Here is a 22,062-nt window from a genome sequence, read left to right as displayed (position 1 = left end):
ATAAATAATCCATGCTCACGCAAGAAACCCTAACTAAACTCACTGGCCACAAAAAAATAAAAATAAAACATGCAAAAGTAGGAAGGGGGCTAGGTGAAAAGAAGAGGCTTAATAGGGCGTGAGGGGATAAAAAGAAAAGGGGAGGTAATTCTCAAAATACATTATATACATGTATGAAATTATTAAAAAGAACAAAGTATAAAAACTGACAAGATATAAGAAGATCATTGAATCAAGACAAAGGTGTCCATTTATCAAGAGGATGTGATCGTTATAAATATATATATGCAACCACAATGAACATACCTCAATATATAAATCAAATATTAATAGACCTGAGTGAAAACATAGATTTCAGTACAGTGATGGCAGGGAGCTTCCCTGTTGTGTATCAACAATGGCAGATCATCTAGATGATAAGTAAGAAAGGAAGCCCCTGGCCAGAATGATGAAACAGGCAGGCAGACAACACTGGATGCCACAGTAGCAGCATGTGCTTTCTTCTCCAGCTCACACAGAGCGTTCTCCATGATAAATCATATGTGAAACCATAAGCAAGCCTCAGAGGATGTAAGAAAACCATGATCATACAGAGTATCTCTTCTGACCAGAATGACATCAAAACTAAAAATAGTTAACAAGAGGAATCTTGTGAAATGCCTTTGTCTTTACCAGTTTCATTATAATGTATCTGGGGTGGAACCCTAGAAGTTCCTCAGTTGGATGTTTGCTAAGATTTTTGAAGCTATAATTATATATCTGACACCAAATTTATGACATTTTAACCAATGGGTTTTTTCTGAACTATATTATTTCTTCCCTTTTTCTGAGACTTGTGATATTAATATTACACATTTTGATATTGCTCCAGAAATTCTGAGTCTCTGTTCACCTTTTCTTTTTTTTTAAATTTTTTTTTTAAATTTATTTATTTGAGAGCGACAGACACAGAGAGAAAGACAGATAGAGGGAGAGAGAGAGAGAATGGGCTCGCCAGGGCTTCCAGCCTCTGCAAACGAACTCCAGACGCGTGCGCCCCCTTGTGCATCTGGCTAACATGGGACCTGGGGAACCGAGCCTCGAACCGGGGTCCTTAGGCTTCACAGGCAAGCGCTTAACCACTAAGCCATCTCTCCAGCCCTGTTCACCTTTTCTTAATCTTATCTTTCCCATGTGTGGAGCACAGTCAATCATTTCTATTGATTTATCCTCAAGTGACTAATTCTTTTACCATTTTCACTCTATTGAGTCCAACCCATGAAATTTTTATCCTGATTATTTTTATCTTTCACTTCCAAAATTTTAATTTGATTCTTCTTATTATTTTTATTTAATTATCCTTTTCAAAATATCTCTTTTACATATTTATTTATTTAAGAAGGTGGAAGAGAAAGAGAGACAAAAAATGGGTGTCCCAAGGCCTTCAGTCACTGCAAATGAACTCCAGACACATGTACCACCTTATGTATCTGTCTTACATGGGGGCTAGGGAGTCAAGCCTGGGTCCTTGGGCTTTGCAGGAAAATGCCTTAACCACGAAGCCGCTTTCCAGCCCTAATTCACTTTTTTGCCTTTCCATTAATTCAAGTGTGTTTTCCCTTTATAACTGGTAGCATGGCTATAGTAGTTGCTTTAGTGTTTGGTAATTGCAATATTTGCATCATAACTAGATCAGCATCTATTGATTGTATTTTCCTTTGCAAGTTGATATTTCCCAGTTCTTTTTTATAGTAAGGCTGGATTGTATCCTAGATATTTTTAATATCATGTCTAAACACATTCAGTGTATCTGACCTTATTTGGTAAAATATATTTCTTCTACCATCAATACAATCTATCAATTTTAGGAAAGAATAGATGTAAATGATATATATAAGGTGTCAGGGAAAATCACCTCTCAATATGTAACCCCTTAGGAATTTTTGATCCTTTTATCTTTCATTGAGAGACATAGCTTGATGTAGAGGTTAAGTGAGAAAAATTGAAAGAAAAAAGTGCCTAGCCAAAGTAAGCACCATGGACAGCTGCCCCACGACTATGCTACAGAGATGCAGGAACGGGAGAAACTTGAAAGATACTGAAGAAATTCAGTCATACAACCTTGGAGATAGCACTATTTAAGTTGGTTCATGCTAGAATGTGACATTGTTTTATTCTCACGTGACTTATGATGTAACATAATAAAACTTTGTTTTCCAGAAGTATTTTTCATTTTAAATTATCTCCAGGATGTGTAATGGTGTGACTACCAGAAGCATGGGTCATAATAATTTGTAAAAATATTCTAACATAATGTATGAAGAAAATCACATAATGTGCTTGACAGTAAGCTCTACAGAACATAGTTTTCAGAGAGGTGTATCTATTTTGACATAAGAAATCACCTCATATAAGAAAAGGAAGCAATTAAGTAAGCATTGACCTTTGATACTTGCCAAATCCTCTGCCCACACATTAATTTCCCAGACAGAGAAAATTGCATATAGTAATTCATTCCTTGAAAACAGAAATTTTAGTGTGATTGTATCCAGTGCTTTATTCCCAGAATCTAGAAGGGCATCTGATGTTTTTATTTTGATCTAAGCCAGTTGACTTACAAATTATAGCATGCTCTGTTTTTACATGTCTTTATTGATTTGAAAAAAAAAATCTCACACCCTTGCAAATAAAAATAACACAAAATATAAATGAAAATTTAGCAAGTAAAATAGATTCCAACCACAGAGTTAGTGACTGCTACTGTTATGACAGACTTACTTCTAAACAGTTAGCTGATTATGCCTACATATACAGATAACATACTGAACTTTACAGCACTGGGATTTACAGCCCTGTTGTTTCAAAGCTGCATTTTAACTTCTGTCTTACACTGAAAATATTTATATGACCAGAAACAGAGACAAATATACTGTTTAAGTAAATTGATTAAATTAGTGTACAATGAGACAATGGGACCTCAAAGAGCGCAGCCCTAAACTGATTTTTATATAATCATTTTCCTGATAAAAAATTTTGGACATGGCTATATTATGAAAAAACTCAAACATTCATAGCAGTGTTATCCTGAATTTTAAAAAAAATCCCGCAGGTCTCATAGATATCAGTATCTGATGTCCTCAACTACTAATCCACATGTTTCCTTAAAACAGAATCTAAACCAAGAGCTGAAAATCAGCATAGTTTTTCTGGCATTACGTGTAAAACAGTGAAATGGTGAGATAACGAAACCAGGTAAACTATCCAATGTCATTACATAAGTGATGTTGTTGCACCTAGTGAATGTTTTCACTTTGTTTCTTTATTATTATCTTAGCCAATGGAACCTTTGAAAAGAAATAAAATCTCCTTTCATCATGGTGTCAACTCAGTCCAGACCTCAAGTAGAAGACCTATGACAGCTGATCAGAGAACTCAGAAGCTTCAAGTGATAGTGAGACATACGGACTGCAGGCCAGCGTGTAATCAGGGTGAATGCTTTGCCAAGTACCTTAAGTAGAATCCATGCTTCCTTGGTTATATGCTTAGTAATGGCTCTGGACTTTAAATCTGAACAAGAATATCAAAAATTGACAGAGTTGTGAGCAAAATGAAGCTCAAGAGTGGAAAACATGAGCAACTGGGGAGAAACCAGCACATCATGAAGCATATGTAATATGACAAAATTAGACTTAAAGACAAGAATCTGCATATACATCCTAGCTTGACCTTGCTTAAGTAACTCAGTTTCTATTTCTGTCTCTTTATATTAAAAAAAAGAAAGCATGCCAATTGTTGTGAGGATAATATGCGATCTTGTTCAAGAAGTGAGCAATGCAAAAAAAGAGCAATGCCTAGCACTAAACCACTGTTTGATCATTTGTGTGTGGTGAGGCGTTGCCTGTACACACTGTGTAGGAATTTATTTCTCAACTTTATGTTATAATTTAAATAGGTAGATAAATAGATAGATAGATAATAACTATAGATATAGACATGTTAATTTTAGTGTAGAACAGCCTTTATATATTTCCATGATTTAGTCTGTCATTTCTAATTTAATATGCTATATTGTCAATGTCCCAAGCTAAAGATTCCTCTGATACTCTTGTAGATACAAAACAGATAAAAGTGAATGAACAGTGACACTAATGGAATCCATATTCTGTGCCCACTTTGGAGAGCTAGGTTACTAATATTCAACAAAAGGATTCCATTCACCAGACACTCACTATTCCCCACTGAAGAACTTCCTTCTTAAACTTGGGTGAATAAGATAGAGATTGTTCCTCCATGCTATTAAGTTTAGGGTAAACTGATGAGAAGAAACTAAACTGATTTTTATATAATCATTTTCCTGATAAAAAATTTTGGACATGGGCTGGAGAGATGGCTTAGCGGTTAAGCACTTGCCTGTGAAGCCTAAGGATCCTGGTTCGAGGCTCGGTTCCCCAGGTCCCACGTTAGCCAGATGCACAAGGGGGTGCACGCGTCTGGAGTTCATTTGCAGAGGCCCTGGCACCCCCATTCTCTCTCTCCCTCTATCTGTCTTTCTTTCTGTGTCTGTCACTCTCAAATAAATAAATAAATAAATAATTTTTAAAAAAGTTTGGACATGGCTATATTATGAAAAAACTCAAACATTCATAGCAGTGTTATCCTGAATTTTAAAAAAATCCCACAGGTCTCATAGATATCAGTATCTGATGTCCTCAACTACTAATCCACATGTTTCCTTAAAACAGAATCTAAACCAAGAGCTTTCATTTTGCAAACCCCAGTGCTCCTATGGTGTCTGCTCTGACAAGATGGCGATTACTGGCATGTGTGGCTAAGACCAGCTATGTACACAAGTGATAGACGAACTAAGGTGGTCTGAAGCCCCTCATGTTTGCAAGCACTCTTGCCAGGCGAGCTGTCTCCCTAAGTCAGATTCTTCACTTTTTCCACAGATTCTTCATGGCATTTTTCACCTCTGCATTTCTCAGAGTATAAATCAGGGGGTTGAACATGGGTGTCAAAATACAATAAAACACAGCCACTATTTTGTCTATGGACAGCGTAGTTGAGGGCCTCATGTAAATAAATATGCAAGGCACAAAAAACAAGGCAACCACAGTGAAGTGGGCCCCACATGTGGACAGGGCTTTGCGTCTCCCCTCCACACTGTGGGACCTCAAAGAGCGCAGGATGACAATGTAGGAGGCAACCAGCATGAGGAAGTTCAGCAGGCAGATCACACCACTGTTAGCCACCACCAGCAGACCAATGACATAGGTGTTGGTGCAGGCCAGCTCCAGCAAAGGATATAAGTCACACACAAAGTGATCAATCACCTTGGGCCCACAGAAGGGCAGCTGAAGGACCAGGAGGAGCTGAACCAATGAGTGCAGGAAGCCTCCTAGCCAAGCCACCTCCACCAGGAGGGACAGAGGTGCCTGGTCATGATGGTCGTGTAGTGCAGGGGCTTGCAGATGGCCACGTAGCGATCATAGGCCATCACTGTGAGCCGAATGATCTCAGTTCCTCCCAATAAATGAGCAACAAAGAACTGGGCCAAGCAGCCCTCAAAAGAAATGGCTCTCCCCTCATGCAAGGAGTCAGCAATGAGTTTAGGAGTCATGCAGGAGGAATAGCAGGTATCAATAAAAGACAAGTATGAGAGGAAAAAATACATAGGGGAGCCCAAGGTGGGGCTAAAGATAACAGTGATCATGATAAGAAGGTTACCCCCAACAGAGACCAGGTAGACAAACAGAAAGAGCAAAAATAAAGCTCTTTGTACCTGGGGATTTTGTGAGAGTCCCAGCATGAAAATTTCTGTGATGTTTCGTGGACTGTCCATGAATTCTGGCCTACAGCAAGAGAGTTCACAAGAACATTTTGTTACTTTCACTTTCAAAACATTCATTGGAACTGGTAGTATGGGAATTGTGTTCATGAGATATGATTAACTAAATCCGGAATCCCAAAACAAGGAGCAAAAATACTAATACAGTTCTTATTCTGCATTTCTGATTAGCAGCAGTGTTAAGTAACAAATAAAATAAGTACGTATCAACATACATCTTACTGTTTGATACATAGTAGTTTATTTTTTAAAGCATAAAAGCAATATTTTTTTACATGTGTATATAAAATATATGTGGTGTGGTGTGGTGTGTGATGTGTGGTGTGTGCGTGTGTGTATGTGCTGATGCATGTATGTTGCACACGCATGTGGAAACCAAAAGGAACTTTGAATGCCCTTCTCTTTAATTCATGCATTTACTTCAAATAAGTCTCACTCTGAACCAAGAGCTTCCATTTTTTCAGTCGGCAAACACCAGTGATTCTCCAGCTTTCCCTGTTGCCCTTCTCCTCCTGCAGTACGGACTGGGGTTACACATAGGCATATGCATGGCCACACCCGTGTGGGTTCTGGGAAATCACTCTCAAGTGCTTTCAAGCCCTCTCAGGCACTGATGCTTAAACAGCAAAACATTTTCCCTTTTTTTGAAAATTCTTATAAATCTTTATTTCCACTATATTTTTCAGGCAGTTGGAAAAATTTCAAGATGTAAGGAGCCACATCTCAGTTCCCAGAATTTCAATGTACAAAGAACACTTTTGGATTTGGCACAAAATTTTTCCTGTATTTTTCTGTACTTTATTCTTGACCACTTGCTTTCCTAAAATACGTATTAATATATTTCATACAGAAAGATATGAATACATAATAATTACTGAACCATCTCCCTAGCCCATAGGTCTATTTTTCAGTTTGAAAACATTTTATAATGCTGTCTTACAACATAATTCTCTGATTATACTTCTTGGTAGTCTATTATATATTTTACAAAGACTTAGAAGAGAGGATTTTGAAATGGCTGAACCTTCACCAGGCCCTTACAGGGAACACCTGAACCACAAGACACCAGAGAGGGTATGATGAAAACTGACCTTAATCTTCTACATCGTCCCTCCCTCCCTCCCTCCCTCCCTCCCTCCCTCCCTCCCTCCCTCCCTCCCTCCCTCTCTCTCTCTTCTCTCTAACTCTTGTATATTATTTATCTTTTACCTCCTTCTGTCAGTGGGCACTGCCCTGTAATTCCCAGTACCATAATGTGGCATCATCCACAATGAGCTTTTGATCAGAGAGACCTACAAGGTTTCCTAAAAAAAGACAGATTTCTGTCAGAGTACCTGATGACCCACCAAAGGTTAGTGGTAAGACCTTACTGCTGAAGACACCTTATGCTGTTGACATGTAAAATGAAATGGCATGGCTGGAAGTTGGAAGACAGTCAGTCCCCAGACAGTCAGTGCGTCTATGCCAGAAGGTGCTACATGGGCGATTGGGGGAAAATGACCAATATCTGTCTAAGTAACTCATGGTCTAACCTACTGAGCAGCAAATAACCTGTTGTGATGCCCACACAAGTGAAATAGTGGCACACAGCCATGGTGGGGAACCAACTGCTCTTGATTTGACTAACTGAGCCCCTCAGTGGTACAAGACCCATAGCTTGAGCTGGGAAACAAGTCAGAACCACACCCAAACATAACCCCACTCTCCATTATCAAGCTACCATCAATCATGGGCTATAAGAGGGCCTACACGTATTAAATGCTCTATAAAAAAAGAGTAAGTGTTATCTCACTTGTCCTGGTGCTAACATACTCTCTGTTGGAGAATCTGCTTCTCTCTCTCTCTCTCTCTCTTTTTTTTTATTTTTTTATTTTTTGTTTTTTTGAGGTTGGGTCTCACTCTATCTCAGGCTGACCTGGAATTCACTAGGGAGTCTCAGGGTGGCCTCAAACTCATGATGATCCTCCTACCTCTGCCTCCCGAGTGCTAGGATTAAAGGCGTGTGCCATCACACTTGGCTCTCTGCTTCTCTTTTTCAGATAGATGTAGAACATAAGGAGAGAGCCACCCCATCATAACTCAAAAGGGCCCTGGCTGAAATGAAGAAAAATTGGCAAAATAAGAAAGGGTGCTGTTTTCCTGATGAACCAGATACCAGCACAAGGGGGAAGGAGATCAACACAGAGAAAAATCAACCCCTACCAAAACAGAGAGCCAGAGCCCCAGAGTCCCCCAACACCTCATCACTGAAGCAGACCAAAAATGAACCCAAAATGGCTCAGGGAAAATTTGCAGAAGAGGGGGTGGAAAGAATGTCAGAGCCACATGTTGGGTCATGATATGCAGAGACATTTATCCTACCCATAACTATGGGCTAACTCCACAATGCATGACCCATATACCTCAACAAGGAGGGGCCATGGGGAGGGGGTAGATCATAGATGAGCCTAATAATGGTGCCAAACTGACTGTATTTGCTGAATACAAAACTAATTTAAAAGAAAAGAAGAGCGGATTTTGAAGGTTCCAAACAAAGAAATGACAAGTAGATAACCATGCTAATTACCGTGAGTTGATCAGTGCCTGCTGTATGCATGTGTTGAAATGTCACACTATGCCCTGTTATGTGCAATCATTATATGCTAATCAAAATGTGAAAACAGGAAAAAATATAAACATACATTATACATAACAGCATATTTTACTTTTCAATTTATTTTAATTGTACATCATTTCTTTAAAGATAACTACTTATAGACAATTTCCTTGAAATCCTTCTGCACTTTTTTTAGTGATATTTCTAATTCTTGACTTCTCATTTCAAATGGACATTTCCTCAAAATTGAACTTTTCTATTTCCATCCCAACTTACTTGACTTTCTGTATGTCCTCCCCTACTTACTAAAACCTCACCTCAGCCTAGTAGTCCATTTCATAATCCCAAAATCAGTCACCATTTCTTAACAAATCTTGTTCCTTGGCATTGATCCATATTCATCCACTCATTCTTTTATTTATATTCAAACATTCCCAAAACCTTTCTGAGCTCTAGCTGTGCCTCATTCACCTTTCTTAGCACTAGACTGGAGTCAATTCAAAAAATAAGTTCATGTTCTCATTACTTCCTAGCCAGTCTCTTCTGCTTTATATTTACCCATATATTTATTGTTTATACATAGTAGTCCTAGTGGCTTAAAAGCCAACCTTCCAATCATCTCATTACCCATTTCTAAATGCCCAAGGCTCCCTTTACATCCAGAATAAAATCTAAGTATTTCATTATCATCATGAGGATATTACTGACCCATCCACATTCTTCAGAGCCTATCCTTGTCCACTACTGTGTGCTATCACTTTACCAACTAAATTTCCTGATCCAGGCATGCTCACTCACTCATGACCAAGTTTTCTACAGGAAACACTAGGAAAATGGCCTTCATCTTAAACAGTCTCTTCAAAGCTAAGCACTGATAGCTTTCATCTCTGTAAGGAGTGCAATCTCTTCCCTGCCCTAGGTTATGTTATAAGGCCTTCCACTGTGTTCCTGTAGCATCCAGCTTGTAACTCCATTCTAGCTCTCTGTACCCTACTTTAGGTAGGTCTGCCTCCAATCCTCTAATGTATCCTTACAGCATCTTGAAAGCAGGAATTCTGTGCATTTAACATCCTTATTGCCAAACCTTGAATCATGCCTAATGATATGAAAAGTGAAAGTGTAGATATTGACAACTTACAAAAACTGGAACTAGTTTCTTACCTCAATTTGTATTATATCCTGACACAGTAGACGGGTAGAATCCACATGAATGCTAACAGGTCGCCTGTCCATCCTCTTACATCATCCAGTCTTTTGCTCTGAGTGTTGCATATGTCAAATGTCTAGATATGTTTAAAGAAAGTTGCCACAATGAGAAAAATGTAGTGAGAAACTATACTTTGGCATTCTCCTACAGGAAGAAAAATGTAATGAGACACTATACTTTGGAAATCTCTTCTCTGGCTTGGAAATCTGTCACAATCTGAATGATATGTTCTCAAAGCTCAGATAGAGGATCCATCCATTTATAAGCCACAGGAGACCTCCCAAATGACCACTTCCAGTTGATTTTTCTGATAATCTTATGTAATACCTTTGCTTTTAAAATAGTAAGCTTTTGACCTAGAGAGATTAGGTAGCTAGCCCAAGTCATAACTCTAGCCTTCATGCTTTCTGATTCCTCAGCCTGAATCCCCCTTCAACACCACACCATTTTCTCTTAGACCCCAGATTACTCAACACAGAGAGGGCAAAAGGAACACAAGGGAAGGTTAAGTTTATAGTCCTGGCTTTTTAAAAGCTATACATCAGTATAAGACTTCAGGCAAAGGGGGAAAATGAAATAGCAAAGATAAATACAAAACATAGGAAACATTTAAAGGGTAAAATTTACTTTATTTTACAATAAAAGAAAAACAACTTCCTAATATATTTTTCAGCTCTTCTTCTTCTGTTTACTTCTCATTTGTACTCTGTAAATCATATCATATATTGAATTTATTATACCCATATTGTAATATGAAATTTTTCCTATATTGCTATAAATTCTTTAAAAATATGGTTTGCAATGATTGCATATTATTCTGTCCTGTATACATATTAACAAAGACTCATTGTTTTTAATACTACAAAGAACCTCATCATGTAAGAAGTTACTTAAGGATCCCTAAGATAATGCTCAGATGCATATGGTGAGCAAATGGTACAGATAATATACCTTTGAGATGAATTGTCAGAGAGCATTTTCAATTTAGATACCCACCATAAAATATAGATTACTAATGCTGGGTGTGGTGGTGCATGCCTTTAATCTCAGCACTCGGGAGGCAGAAGTAGGAGGATCGCCATGAGTTTGAGGCCACCCTGAGACTACATAGTGAATTCCAGGTCAGCCTGAGCTAGAATGAAACCCTACCTCCAAAAAAATATATAGATAGATTACTTGTTTCTTATAGCATGGTAACTAATGGACATCAGTGGATTTTCAGGAGCTCATCATTTTGGTCTTAATTAACATTTTTTACCACCACTGTTATTTAATAATAATCCATGTTTTTCTATAAATTATATTCCTCCTTTGAAAAGCATTAACACTAAGTAAGCTAGTGTGTGATCAATGTGGCCCAATCTCACCCTCTCAGCTACCAGACTTGTAGTTTCTCACCAAAACAGCTGTTGGAACTAATGGAGAAAATTTTATCTCCATCTAAGTGGTCTACTTGAATGCATGACTTAGAACTGGGCTATGCATAATATTATTTCATCACTATAATGAGACTGAAAATGAAGTTTATTTTGCCCTTCATAGATAATTTAGCCTCATTTCCTAAGTTATTTGGTAGTCAAACAGAATTTTATCTAAAAGGAAAAATAATTTCTTGATTCACAACACTTCTGATATCTAGTGTGTGAGCATTCCACACTCAACAGTACTCCAGTTCTCTGCAGGTAACAGTTTCCTATCCTACCATTTACTTTAGTTCTGACACTTCCTATGCACAGTTAGCCTGAGTTACACAAGTTAAGGACTCAATTGCACAAGACTGCTCCCAACGTCAGACAACAGTAGTAATCCCATGGTAATCACACTGTGACTGAATCCAGAGTTCCTACAAATGTCTCTTCAGGTTGTTATTTTGCTTTGGCTGCTAAATTTACTTACATTTACTACTTTGTTATAATGGATGCATCCAGATAGAGAAGTGTGCAGGGTGAGGGCCATTCTTTGTAGCTAATACTTTTCTTCCCCCTCTCCTTTGAGTGTGACTCTGTTTTCCAGCTGGTTTGTAAGTCTGAAATTACAGGGTCATCTTCAGTCTCATTTAGATAAGTAAGGCTTGCTTAATTCATGTGATGTACTCTTGAATCTCTAATTAAAAAATTTACTATTTCCACTTTCTAGTGTCTTCTGCAATTTCTCGCTTGAGTGTTTTAAAGTTCTCATTGTATAGATTCTTTACTTCCTTGGTTAGGTTTATTCCAAGGTATTTTATTTTTTTGATGCAATTGTGAATGGGAGTGATTCTCTGATTTCATCCTCTGTGTGTTTGTTGTTAGCATATATGAAGGCTACTGATTTCTGTGTATTTATTTTGTATCCTGCTACATTGCTGTAGGTTTTGATCAGCTCTAACAGCTTGCTAGTAGACTCTTTAGGGTCCTTTATGTATAGAATCATGTCATCTGCAAATAATGATAACTTGATTTCTTCCTTACCAATTTGTATCCCTTTTATGTGTGTCTCTTGCCTTATTGCTATGGCCAAGACTTCCAAAACTATATTAAATAGAAGTGGGGACAGTGGACACCCTTGTCTTGTTCCTGATTTTAGTGGAAAAGCTTCCAGTTTTTCCCCATTTAGTAATATGTTGGCTGTAGGCTTGTCATAAATAGCCTTTATTATATTGAGATATGTTCCTTCTATTCCCAGTCTCTGTAGGACTTTTATCATGAAGGGATGTTGGATTTTGTCAAATGCTTTCTCTGCATCTAATGAGATGATCATGTGATTTTTGTCCTTCAACCCGTTTATGTAATGTATTACATTTATAGATTTGCGTATGTTGAACCATCCCTGCATCTCTGGGATAAAGCCTACTTGGTCAGGGTGAATGATCTTTTTGATATACTCTTGTATTCTGTTTGCCAATATTTTGTTGAGAATTTTTGCATCTATGTTCATGAGGGAGATTGGTCTGTAATTTTCTTTTTTTGTTCTATCTTTGCCTGGTTTTGGTATCAGGGTGATGCTGGCCTCATAGAAGGAGTTTGGTAGAATTCCTTCTTTTTCTATTTCCTGGAAAAGCTTAAGAAGCAATGGTGTTAGCTCTTCCTTAAAAGTCTGGTAAAATTCAGCAGTGAATCCATCCGGGCCTGGGCTTTTTTTAGTTGGGAGATTATTGATAACTGTTCGGATCTCCATGTTTGTTATAGGTCTATTTAAGTGATTAATCTCATTTTGATTTAATTTAGGTAGGTCATATAGATCAAGGAAATCATCCATTTCTTTCAGATTTTCATACTTTGTGGAGTATATGGTTTTGTAGTATGTCCCTATGATTTTTTGAATTTCTCTGGAATCTGTTGTGATGTTGCCTTGTTCATCTCTGATTTTATTAATTTGTGTCTCTTCTCTCTTTCTTTTGGTCAGATTTGGTAAGGGTTTATCAATCTTGTTTATCCTTTCAAAGAACCAACTCTTTGTTTCATTAATTCTTTGGATTGTTCTTTTTGTTTCTATTTCATTAATTTCTGCCCTAATCTTTATTATTTCTTCCCATCTACTGATTTTTGGTTTGCCTTGTTCTTCTTTTTCCAAGGCTTTAAGGCGAAGCATTAGGTCGTTTACTTGCGACCTTTCTAATTTCTTAATATAGGCACTTAAGCTATAAATTTACCTCTTAGAACTGCCTTCATTGTGTCCCAGAGATTTTGGTATGTTGTGTTCTCATTATCATTGTACTCTATAAATTTTTTGATTTCCTTTTTGATTTCTTCATTGACCCACTCATCATTTAGTAGTGTATTGTTTAGTTTCCATGATTTTGTGTATGCTCTATAGCCTTTCTTGCTACTGATTTGTAGTTTAATTCCATTGTGGTCAGATGGAATGCAAGGAATTATTTCAATTTTCCTGAATTTGTTAAGATTTGCTTTGTGTCCTAATATATGGTCTATTTTAGAGAATGTTCCATGTGCTGCTGAAAAGAATGTATATTCTGCAGCTTTTGGATGAAATGTCCTGTATATATCTGTTAGGTCCATTCCTTCTATGTCCTCATTTAGTCCAGATGCCTCTCTGTTTATTCTTTCCCTGGATGACCTGTCAATTGATGAGAGTAAACGACCTAATACTTCGCCTTAAAGCCTTGGAAAAAGAGGCTGGTGGTATCACCATACCTGATTTTACCCTATACTACAGAGCCATAGTAACAAAAACAGCATGGTACTGGCACAAAAACAGACATGTAGATCAGTGGAACAGAATAGAGGACCCAGATGTAAGCCCAAGTAGCTATAGCCACCTGATATTCGATAAAAATGCCAAAATACTCATTGGAGAAGAGACAGCCTCTTCAGCAAATGGTGTTTTGAAAACTGGATAAATATCTGCAGAAGGATGAAAATAGATTCTTCTCTCTCGCCATGCACAAGAATTAAGTCCAAATGGATTAAAGACCTTAACATCAGACCTGAAACTGCTACAGGAAAAAGTAGGGGAAACCCTTCAACATGTTGGTCTTGGCAAAGACTTTCTGAATACAACCCCAATTGTTCAGGCAATAAAACCACAGATTAATCACTGAGACCTGATGAAATTACAAAGATTTTGCGTTGCAAAGGACACAGTGAAAAAAGCAAAGAGGCAACCTACAGAATGGGAAAAAATCTTCGCCAGCTATATATCTATAGAGGATTAATATCTAGGATATACAAAGAACTCAAAAAGTTAAATAATAAGGAATCAAAGAAGCCAATCAAAAAATGGGCTAAGGAGCTAAATAGAGAGTTCTCAAAGGAAGAAATACAAATGATACCATAAGCATCTAAAAAAATGTTCTACGTCACTAGTCATCAGGGAAATGCAGATTAAAACTACATTGAGATTCCATCTCACTCCTGTCAGATTGGCCACCATCATGAAAACAAATGATCATAAATGTTGGCGGGGATGTGGAAAAAAAGGAACCCTTCTGCACTGCTGGTGGGAATGCATTCTGGTCCAGCCATTGTGGAAAACAGTGTGGAGGTTCCTAAAACAGCTAGAGATTGATCTACCATATGACCCAGGTATAGCGCTCCTAGGCATATATCCAAAGGACTCATCTCATTTCCTTAGAAGTACATGCTCAACCATGTTTATTGCTGCTCAATTTATAATAGCTGGGAAATGGAACCAGCCTAGATGTCCCTCAACAGATGAGTGGATAATGAAGATGTGGTACATTTATACAATGGAGTTCTACTCAGCGGTAAAGAAAAATGAAGTTATGAAATTTGCAGAAAAATGGATGGACCTGGAAAGTATTATACTAAGTCAGGTAACCCAGGCCCAGAAAGCCAAGCGCCACATGTTCTCTCTCGTATGTGGATCCTAGCTACAGATGACTAGGCTTCTGCGTGAGAATGAAAATACTTAGTAGCAGAGGCCAGTAAGTTGAAAAGGAGACATAAAGGGTGGAGAAAGGAAGGGAGGAGGCTACTTAATAGGTTGATATTGTATATATGTAATTACAATGATTGTAATGGGGAGGTAATATGACGGAGAATGGAATTTCAAACGGGAAAGTGTGGGGGTGGGGAGGGAGGGAATTACCATGGGATATATTTTATAATCATGGAAAATGTTAATAAAAATTAAAAAAAAATTTACTATTTCCAAGGTTTTAATACAGCTGTTTGGACATATCACAAGCTGGGGGCAAGTAGAGTTGGAAAGGACAAGGACCAGAGAGCTATTTTTTATAGAGTGAAAACAGGCGTGTATTGATATCAGACTGTAAGTTGAGCTCCTTATACCTTATCTCATTCAAACTCCACATCAATTAAGAAAAGAGATGCCACCTTTACAATGAAGAAATTGGGTCCAAGAGAAGATTTTGTTATGTGCTCAAGCTTTTTTCCCAAGACCAATCATTGGTTCAGTCTGGATTTAAGTTAAAGTCATCTACTATGCATCAGAGATGTAGGGGATAAGGAAGTAAATGATCAAATGTGGTCACCTGGAAAGAGAGAACACTGGCTGTAGATAAATTAATAGGGGTCTTCAGAGCCATGGTGACCTCTTAAGAGCTCAGATGGAGAGCACTGATGGTCATGCCCAGTGCCCTTTTATGTACTGTTGTGGAAAAGACTTAAACCTGGGAAAAGGAAAGAATAAACTCTGGTATTCTTATCTGCTTAGTGGTTAAATTAATATTTTAACTTCAAAAAATAGAACATATTAACCCAGAAGAAGGGTATGCTCCAAGATACCTTAATAGTGTCTTCACTATCCAGTCTATTTCCAATCACCTTCATATATGAAGGTGTCCCACAGTGTAACTGCACCAGTGAAGAACACTTTCAAGGAGTGAATTCAATGAGGTTAAAAATAAAGCTGGCATATAGGAGTCTTATATGCTTTATTCATACAATCATTTACTTAGTCGATGGGTACTGGGCTAGCTAATGTGAAAGAGAAAGGGGTAGTAGAAGGAGGTTCTTATTCTCACAGAGCACCTGGTGCTGAGTGCTGTGTAACTAAATGAGTATGAGACGCCCTGCCCCAACCTGAAGTCAAAGATAGGAAATCACCTCAAATTTACCTTCATCCCATGCCACACAGTCATGCCCAGCTCTTACCCATGTCTGTCCCTTACCACTAACAGCACATGGCCATAGGCTGATAACTCCTTAGACTTTGTCATCCACCTTCTGCCACACCCTTGAAGCCCCATCTTGTACCTCCTAACCTTGCATCTCCTCTATTCCAAGATCTGAAATGCTCTTGACCTCTACACTTCAACCCCTGACATCCTACACTTAATTAGAATTCATAAATTTCAAAGTCTTTATTGCTAATGCTTCCAATCTCCATTATTAATTCTGAGAGTCAAGAACAAAGAAAGCCAAAATGATTTCTTCTGCAGAATCTGAAGAATATTGGAAGATGCTCCTATAGAATTTCCAAAGAAGTCCAGTAATCTCCACAGAGAGGGTAGCTGAAATGTATTTTGTATTTTTAAAAGCTGTGTCTTTAAAGAAAGAGATTGAGAAAAACTGTGCTGTCTGCCTTCACGTATTCCTCTGAAGTAAAGGAGAGCTGACAGAGGAATGAATAAACCATATAAAAGAACAATAGCAACAGAGTCAGGTAACACAGTTGGCTGGACCAGAAGTTTCCTCTGACCTCCACCATCATACAGGGGCACACACATGCACACACTCCCACACATGAACCCATATGTACATGGATACACACATATACAAGGAGGACTGATTGCTTTAAAAGAGAAACAAGGGCTTAGCAGTTAAGGCACTTGTCTTCAAAGCCTAAGAACTTATGTTCAACTCTTTAGATCCCACATAAGTCAAATGCACAAAGGTTACACAAGTGTGTAAGGTCACACATGCTCACAAGGTGGCACACACGTCTGGAGTTCCATTACAGTGGCTGGTGGCCCTGGCGTGCCAATTCTCTCTCTCTCTCTCTCTCTCTCTCTCTCTCTCTCTCTCTCTCATTTAAGAAAAGGCTAGTTTGTTGGACTTGCTTCAAAAAAAGAGAGAGAGAAGTAAAATTAAAGTGATTACAAAAAGTTTATCAGGTGATTTTGTTACCTTTTAACATAAGAAATAATAGAAAATTTGAATTCAACAGATACATTATCAGAAGTGAAAGAAAACTTACTTGTATGACCAAGTTGAAAGATTTGAATAAGGTACATCTTTATCCTCTTGCTTAGGCATTTTATCTAGGGGAAAAAAGCCAAAAGGATTGGAAATTTCTGAAATACCAGTTCAAATTTTGGACTCTGCCTTAAGAACAGTTCTCAGTATGCTGCATGTAGCAACCACCACAGCTCCAATTCACCTGCAGCTGCCCAATATCCTGTTCCCTTCTTCTCTGGCTCTGGAGTCAGAGAGAGGAACAGAGGATAAGGGGAAGGGGAATTAACTTTTCTGCCTCTTAAATGATCTCAGTTCTAATGTCCCATTGTTTGTCCTCTTGGATGAACTCCCTAAATATATAACCCAAGCAGATAGGGAAGACCATAACTCTATTGTCCTTCCTTCCTTCCCTGAAAACTAGAATAAGTTGAAGGTATCTACCCTGGGTGTCTGAGATGGAGAGTCAGCTACTAACAGTAAACACTCTCCTCCACCTTCCAAGCTGGATGAACTTGGCATCGGATCAGTACATTTGAGCACCACACTCCTCTGAGACCCTGCCTTGGCTTAGGTCCAAGGTCTGAGAACACATGGTGGGCATCTGACAAACAGGCAGAGGCAGTAACCTCAGGGTTTCTAGCCTTCCATGGTCATGCATTCCTATCCAAATGAAAGAGCTCAACACTCAACATCAGTCTGCATCTGTCTGCAGGAATTTATTCCCACCCATATTTCTGTTCCTCATCTTTCCTTTGGGGTAAATTGTTCCACTTATACCACTGTGTGGGCAACAGACTCCATTTGCTCGTCTTTAAAATGGGCATAAAATAGTCCCTACCTTTGATGGTCATTATGAAAGGGAAAATGAGATCCAACATACAAATGCTTAGAATGCTGCCTACACACAGGACCTGGCTTTTAGGTATTTGCTACCACCACAACTATTATTAACATCACTGTAGTCCACATAGCCAAATTCCTCACCAGCTTTCTCTGCTTCCCCAGTCTTCTCTTTCTTTCTTTCTTTCTGGCATCCTGGTCCCGCGCTGAGTCTCATGGCCAATGGATGCCACAGAGAAAGCAGATTATAGGAAATCCTACAGTTTATGATCACAGATGCAGAACCTTACTCTCATAAAAATCAAAGTCTTATGAAAATATTTTTTTCCTTCAAAAGAACAATAATTGGGTTGGGAAATGGTCCAAGCAGTTAAGAGTGATGGCTGCTTAAGCATGAGGGCCTCTCGGGCCCCAGATGACCTGTTTCAACTCTCTGAAGCTCCAAATTTTGCTGGGCATGGTCATGCATGTCTGTAACACCAGTCTGTGGGGGAAGAGCTGGGGCTGGCTGGTGAACAGAAACTCCTGGTTAAAGAAATGACCCCTTTCAAGGAAAGAAACACACAAATGAGCAGTAAGAGAACATCGAACATTCTACTCTGGCCTCCACACAGTACATGGGCCATGCACACCTACACACACATACACGTATACACCACATACCACATATACTTTATATGCACACATGCAAAAAATTAAAAGACAGCAGTAACCTCAAAGGAGCAGAAGAATTCATAATTAAGGGAGGGTGGAGGGGGGAAAAGAGACCAATAGAATATATCTGACATGAAAGCAGAAAATGAGACTATATGGGAGGAGGAAGAGGACCAGCCAGGTGGGAGGAGAAGGAAAGGGGGAAGGCAATGTGGAAGGAATGAATAAAAACAAAATATGGGCTGGAGAGATGGCATAGCAGTTAAGGCACCTGCCTGTGAAGCCTAAGGACCCCGGTGTGATTCCACAGACACTGTGTAAGCCAGGTGCACAAGATGGCGCATTCATCTGGAGTTTGTTTGCAGTGGATAGAGGCCCTGGTGCACCCATTCTCTCTATCTATCTACCTCTTAAATAAATATTTTTAAAATATGACATATATATACATATATATATGAAAAAGCCATTATTAAACTCATCATTTTGTATATTCACTTTAAAAATACATAATAAATAAATAATGAGTAAATGACTAAATCAGTAGCTCTCACACCAAAACCAAATTGTGCCATAATCATTAGTGTGTTACATCAACTGTCATTTTTTAAAATGTGAATCAAAAATTCTTCTAAAATTTTGCTTTATCTAACTTGTTATGGTTTGAATCTTAAATATACTCAAAAGTCTTATGTGTTGAAATCTTTGTTCAGAGATGAAGCTTTTGAGATGTGACCAGACCATAAGGGTTCCCACTTCATTAATAGATTAATCCATTAGTTGGTTTATAAAAATCAGTGACATTAATGGGACATGGTACAAATTTTCAGAGATGGGGGCTAGTTGGAGAAAATAGATCACCAAGGGCATGCCTCTAAAGGCGATAATGTGTCCCTGCTCTCTCCCCCATGTTCTCTCTCTGTCTCTCTGTCTCTCTCTCGTCCCCTCCTCTCTTCTTCTTCTTTCCCTTCACTCTGCGCATTTCCAGCTTTGCTCTACAACACACTCCCCGTCATGATGACCTGCCTCCCTGTTTCTCAGAAGCAGTAAATCCAGCTGCTGATTAGGAGCTGGAACCTCTGAAACCATGAGCCCAAACAAACTTTTCCTCCATTAACTTGTCCCAGGTATCCTGTTATAGCTATGAAAAGCCGACTGAGGCTGGAGAGATGGCTCAGCATTGAAGGCACTTGCTGGCAAAGCATACTGGCCAAGGGTTCGAGTCTCTAGCACCTACGTAAAGCCAGATGCACAAAGTGGCACACATGTCTGGAGTTCATTTGCAGTAACAGGAGGCCCTGGTGCTCTCTCTCCTCTTGCAAATAATTTTTTTTTTTTTTTAAAAAAAGGTGACCAACAAACAATCTATGGCCCTCCATGAACCCAGTGCTGCCTGACTTTTTCAACTTCCTCATTCTCAAATGATGCCCTCCGAGGCATGTTGCAAGTCCTCAACATCTTCACGTTGTGCCACCTAGAACCAGGAATGCACATGTGTGTCTCTGTACTCCCTTCCTCTCCCTCTGGCCACTTATTATATCAAAGGTGCATAAAATCCAAAAAAGAAATCTTAGGAAACCTATTAATTATTATTTGGTATAACATTTGAGAGTCTGTATAGATCGAATATTATTTTATTTTAAAGAAAATAGAATTATGTCTCGGGGAGATGAGTCATATCCCAGAACCCACATAGGGGTGGACACTGTGCCAGGCGTGGTCGCGCACACCTTTAATCCCAGCACTCAGGAGGCAGAGGTAGGAGGATTACTGTGAGTTCTAGGCCACCCAGAGACTATGTAGTGAATTCCAGGTCAGCCTGAGCTACAGTGAGACCCTACCTCGAAAAATCATAAATACAGGTCACCATAGAGGGTATCTGTAATCCCAGCATGCCTACAGGTGATCTAGAAAGCTGAAAAAGAAGTCCCATAGGCTCACAGGTGAGCTAACTGGGAAAATGCTGCAGTAAACAATGAAAGAGCCTGACTCAAACAGGGTGGAAGATAAGGACATGCCCAAGGGTGTCCTCTGACCTGAACACATTTGCCTCAGCACACACAAACACTCACACATATAAGCATGCACACACACACACATCAAAAAAAGAAACAAAAAAGAAAACAAAGAGAGCAGCAACTAGATAAATTAGTAAATAAGCAAGAAAAGGTAGAAAACAAGAGTTAAGATCCATCTCAGAAAATAAACACATTTTCAATGTTGTATTATTTCCCTGTGCTTTATCCTTCACCCAGGAGGGGCCTAAGTCACAAGAACTGGACATCGTGCATATGGAACTTTGCCAAATAGAAGGGCACAGAACACACACTATCCTTTCCTTTGAGCCTTGGTCATTATAGTAGACATCATACACTTAGGGGGAGGTAACTGAGATTCAGAAGTTTTCTCACACTCCCAACAAGATAAGCCAGAGGTAGCCCATGACTGATGGTTGCTAATGATGTTTACGCTGTTTCTTATTTGTGGACTAGACTCTGCATGTGCTTTTCTCATCCATTGACACTCACTTTCATCAGAGTGTTAACGACAAAGGGCAGATGTGATTGGCAGCACTCTGTTTTCATGGCTTGTGTGATGTGCTGCCACCCCAGTAGCCACTCAGCTAGCTCGGCGGTCTCGTGCTCACCCGGCTTGGAAAGCACACCCACACGCAGTAATGATGGTCCTCAACCCTAACCTAACAGCTGTATAGACTCCACCCACTGGGCTCATGGGGGATGGGGACATTATGGGAAGGAGGTTGAGGAAGCACCGAAGGGAGAAGATGGTAAGCGGTCCAGCCCCCAAGTGCAGCTGGAAGCATGGCAACAAACGCCACACAAGGCATCAACTGGGGCCATCAATAAAGTCCACCGCTTTCTAGGTGCCCACATCTTTACCCCTCCTATTTCTTGCTTTCTTAGATACTCTGTTAGCTTCCTGTGTTTATTGGCATGGCTTGGAAATGACAAAATGAAATAACATGGCACTAAATCTCATTGGCTTAGTTTAAACAAAGATTTATTTTACATTCACACTTCATCCAATGCTAGTATGCTTATTCAAGCAGATCTACACAGCTCTCCTCCAAGCTTTGATTCCCAGAAATAGGTCCACACCATCATTCCCTGTGTTCAGTCTCTGGGCTTCCTGGACACTTTGCTGGGTCACATTCACCTGGCTAATCAATGGCTCAAGCAGATTAATTATTATGGGGAACATTTTATGGACCAAGCCTAGGCTGAGGTGACTGTAATACATTCCCTGATATTATATACTTTTAAAAGTTAAAATGCACATTATCTAACTTTTACTTCAATACTTTGACATTTACAAT

At 39.0% G+C, this 22,062-nt stretch overlaps 1 protein-coding gene across 1 annotated transcript; it reads right to left on the bottom strand.

Annotated features, from left to right (window-relative positions):
* Positions 1–4,913: 4,913 nt before the first annotated feature.
* LOC123463692 (olfactory receptor 140-like) lies at positions 4,914–5,821 on the bottom strand. The gene is given in 2 exon segments (XM_045159882.1): positions 4,914–5,404; positions 5,407–5,821. Coding segments are annotated over 2 exon segments (906 nt in total).
* Positions 5,822–22,062: the final 16,241 nt, after the last annotated feature.

The sequence above is a fragment of the Jaculus jaculus genome, chromosome 1, assembly GCF_020740685.1.
Source record: "Jaculus jaculus isolate mJacJac1 chromosome 1, mJacJac1.mat.Y.cur, whole genome shotgun sequence".
In the NCBI taxonomy this organism is placed as follows: Eukaryota; Metazoa; Chordata; class Mammalia; order Rodentia; family Dipodidae; genus Jaculus; species Jaculus jaculus.
Note: the sequence above shows the minus strand (reverse complement) of the source record. Positions and strands in the feature narration are given on the sequence as shown.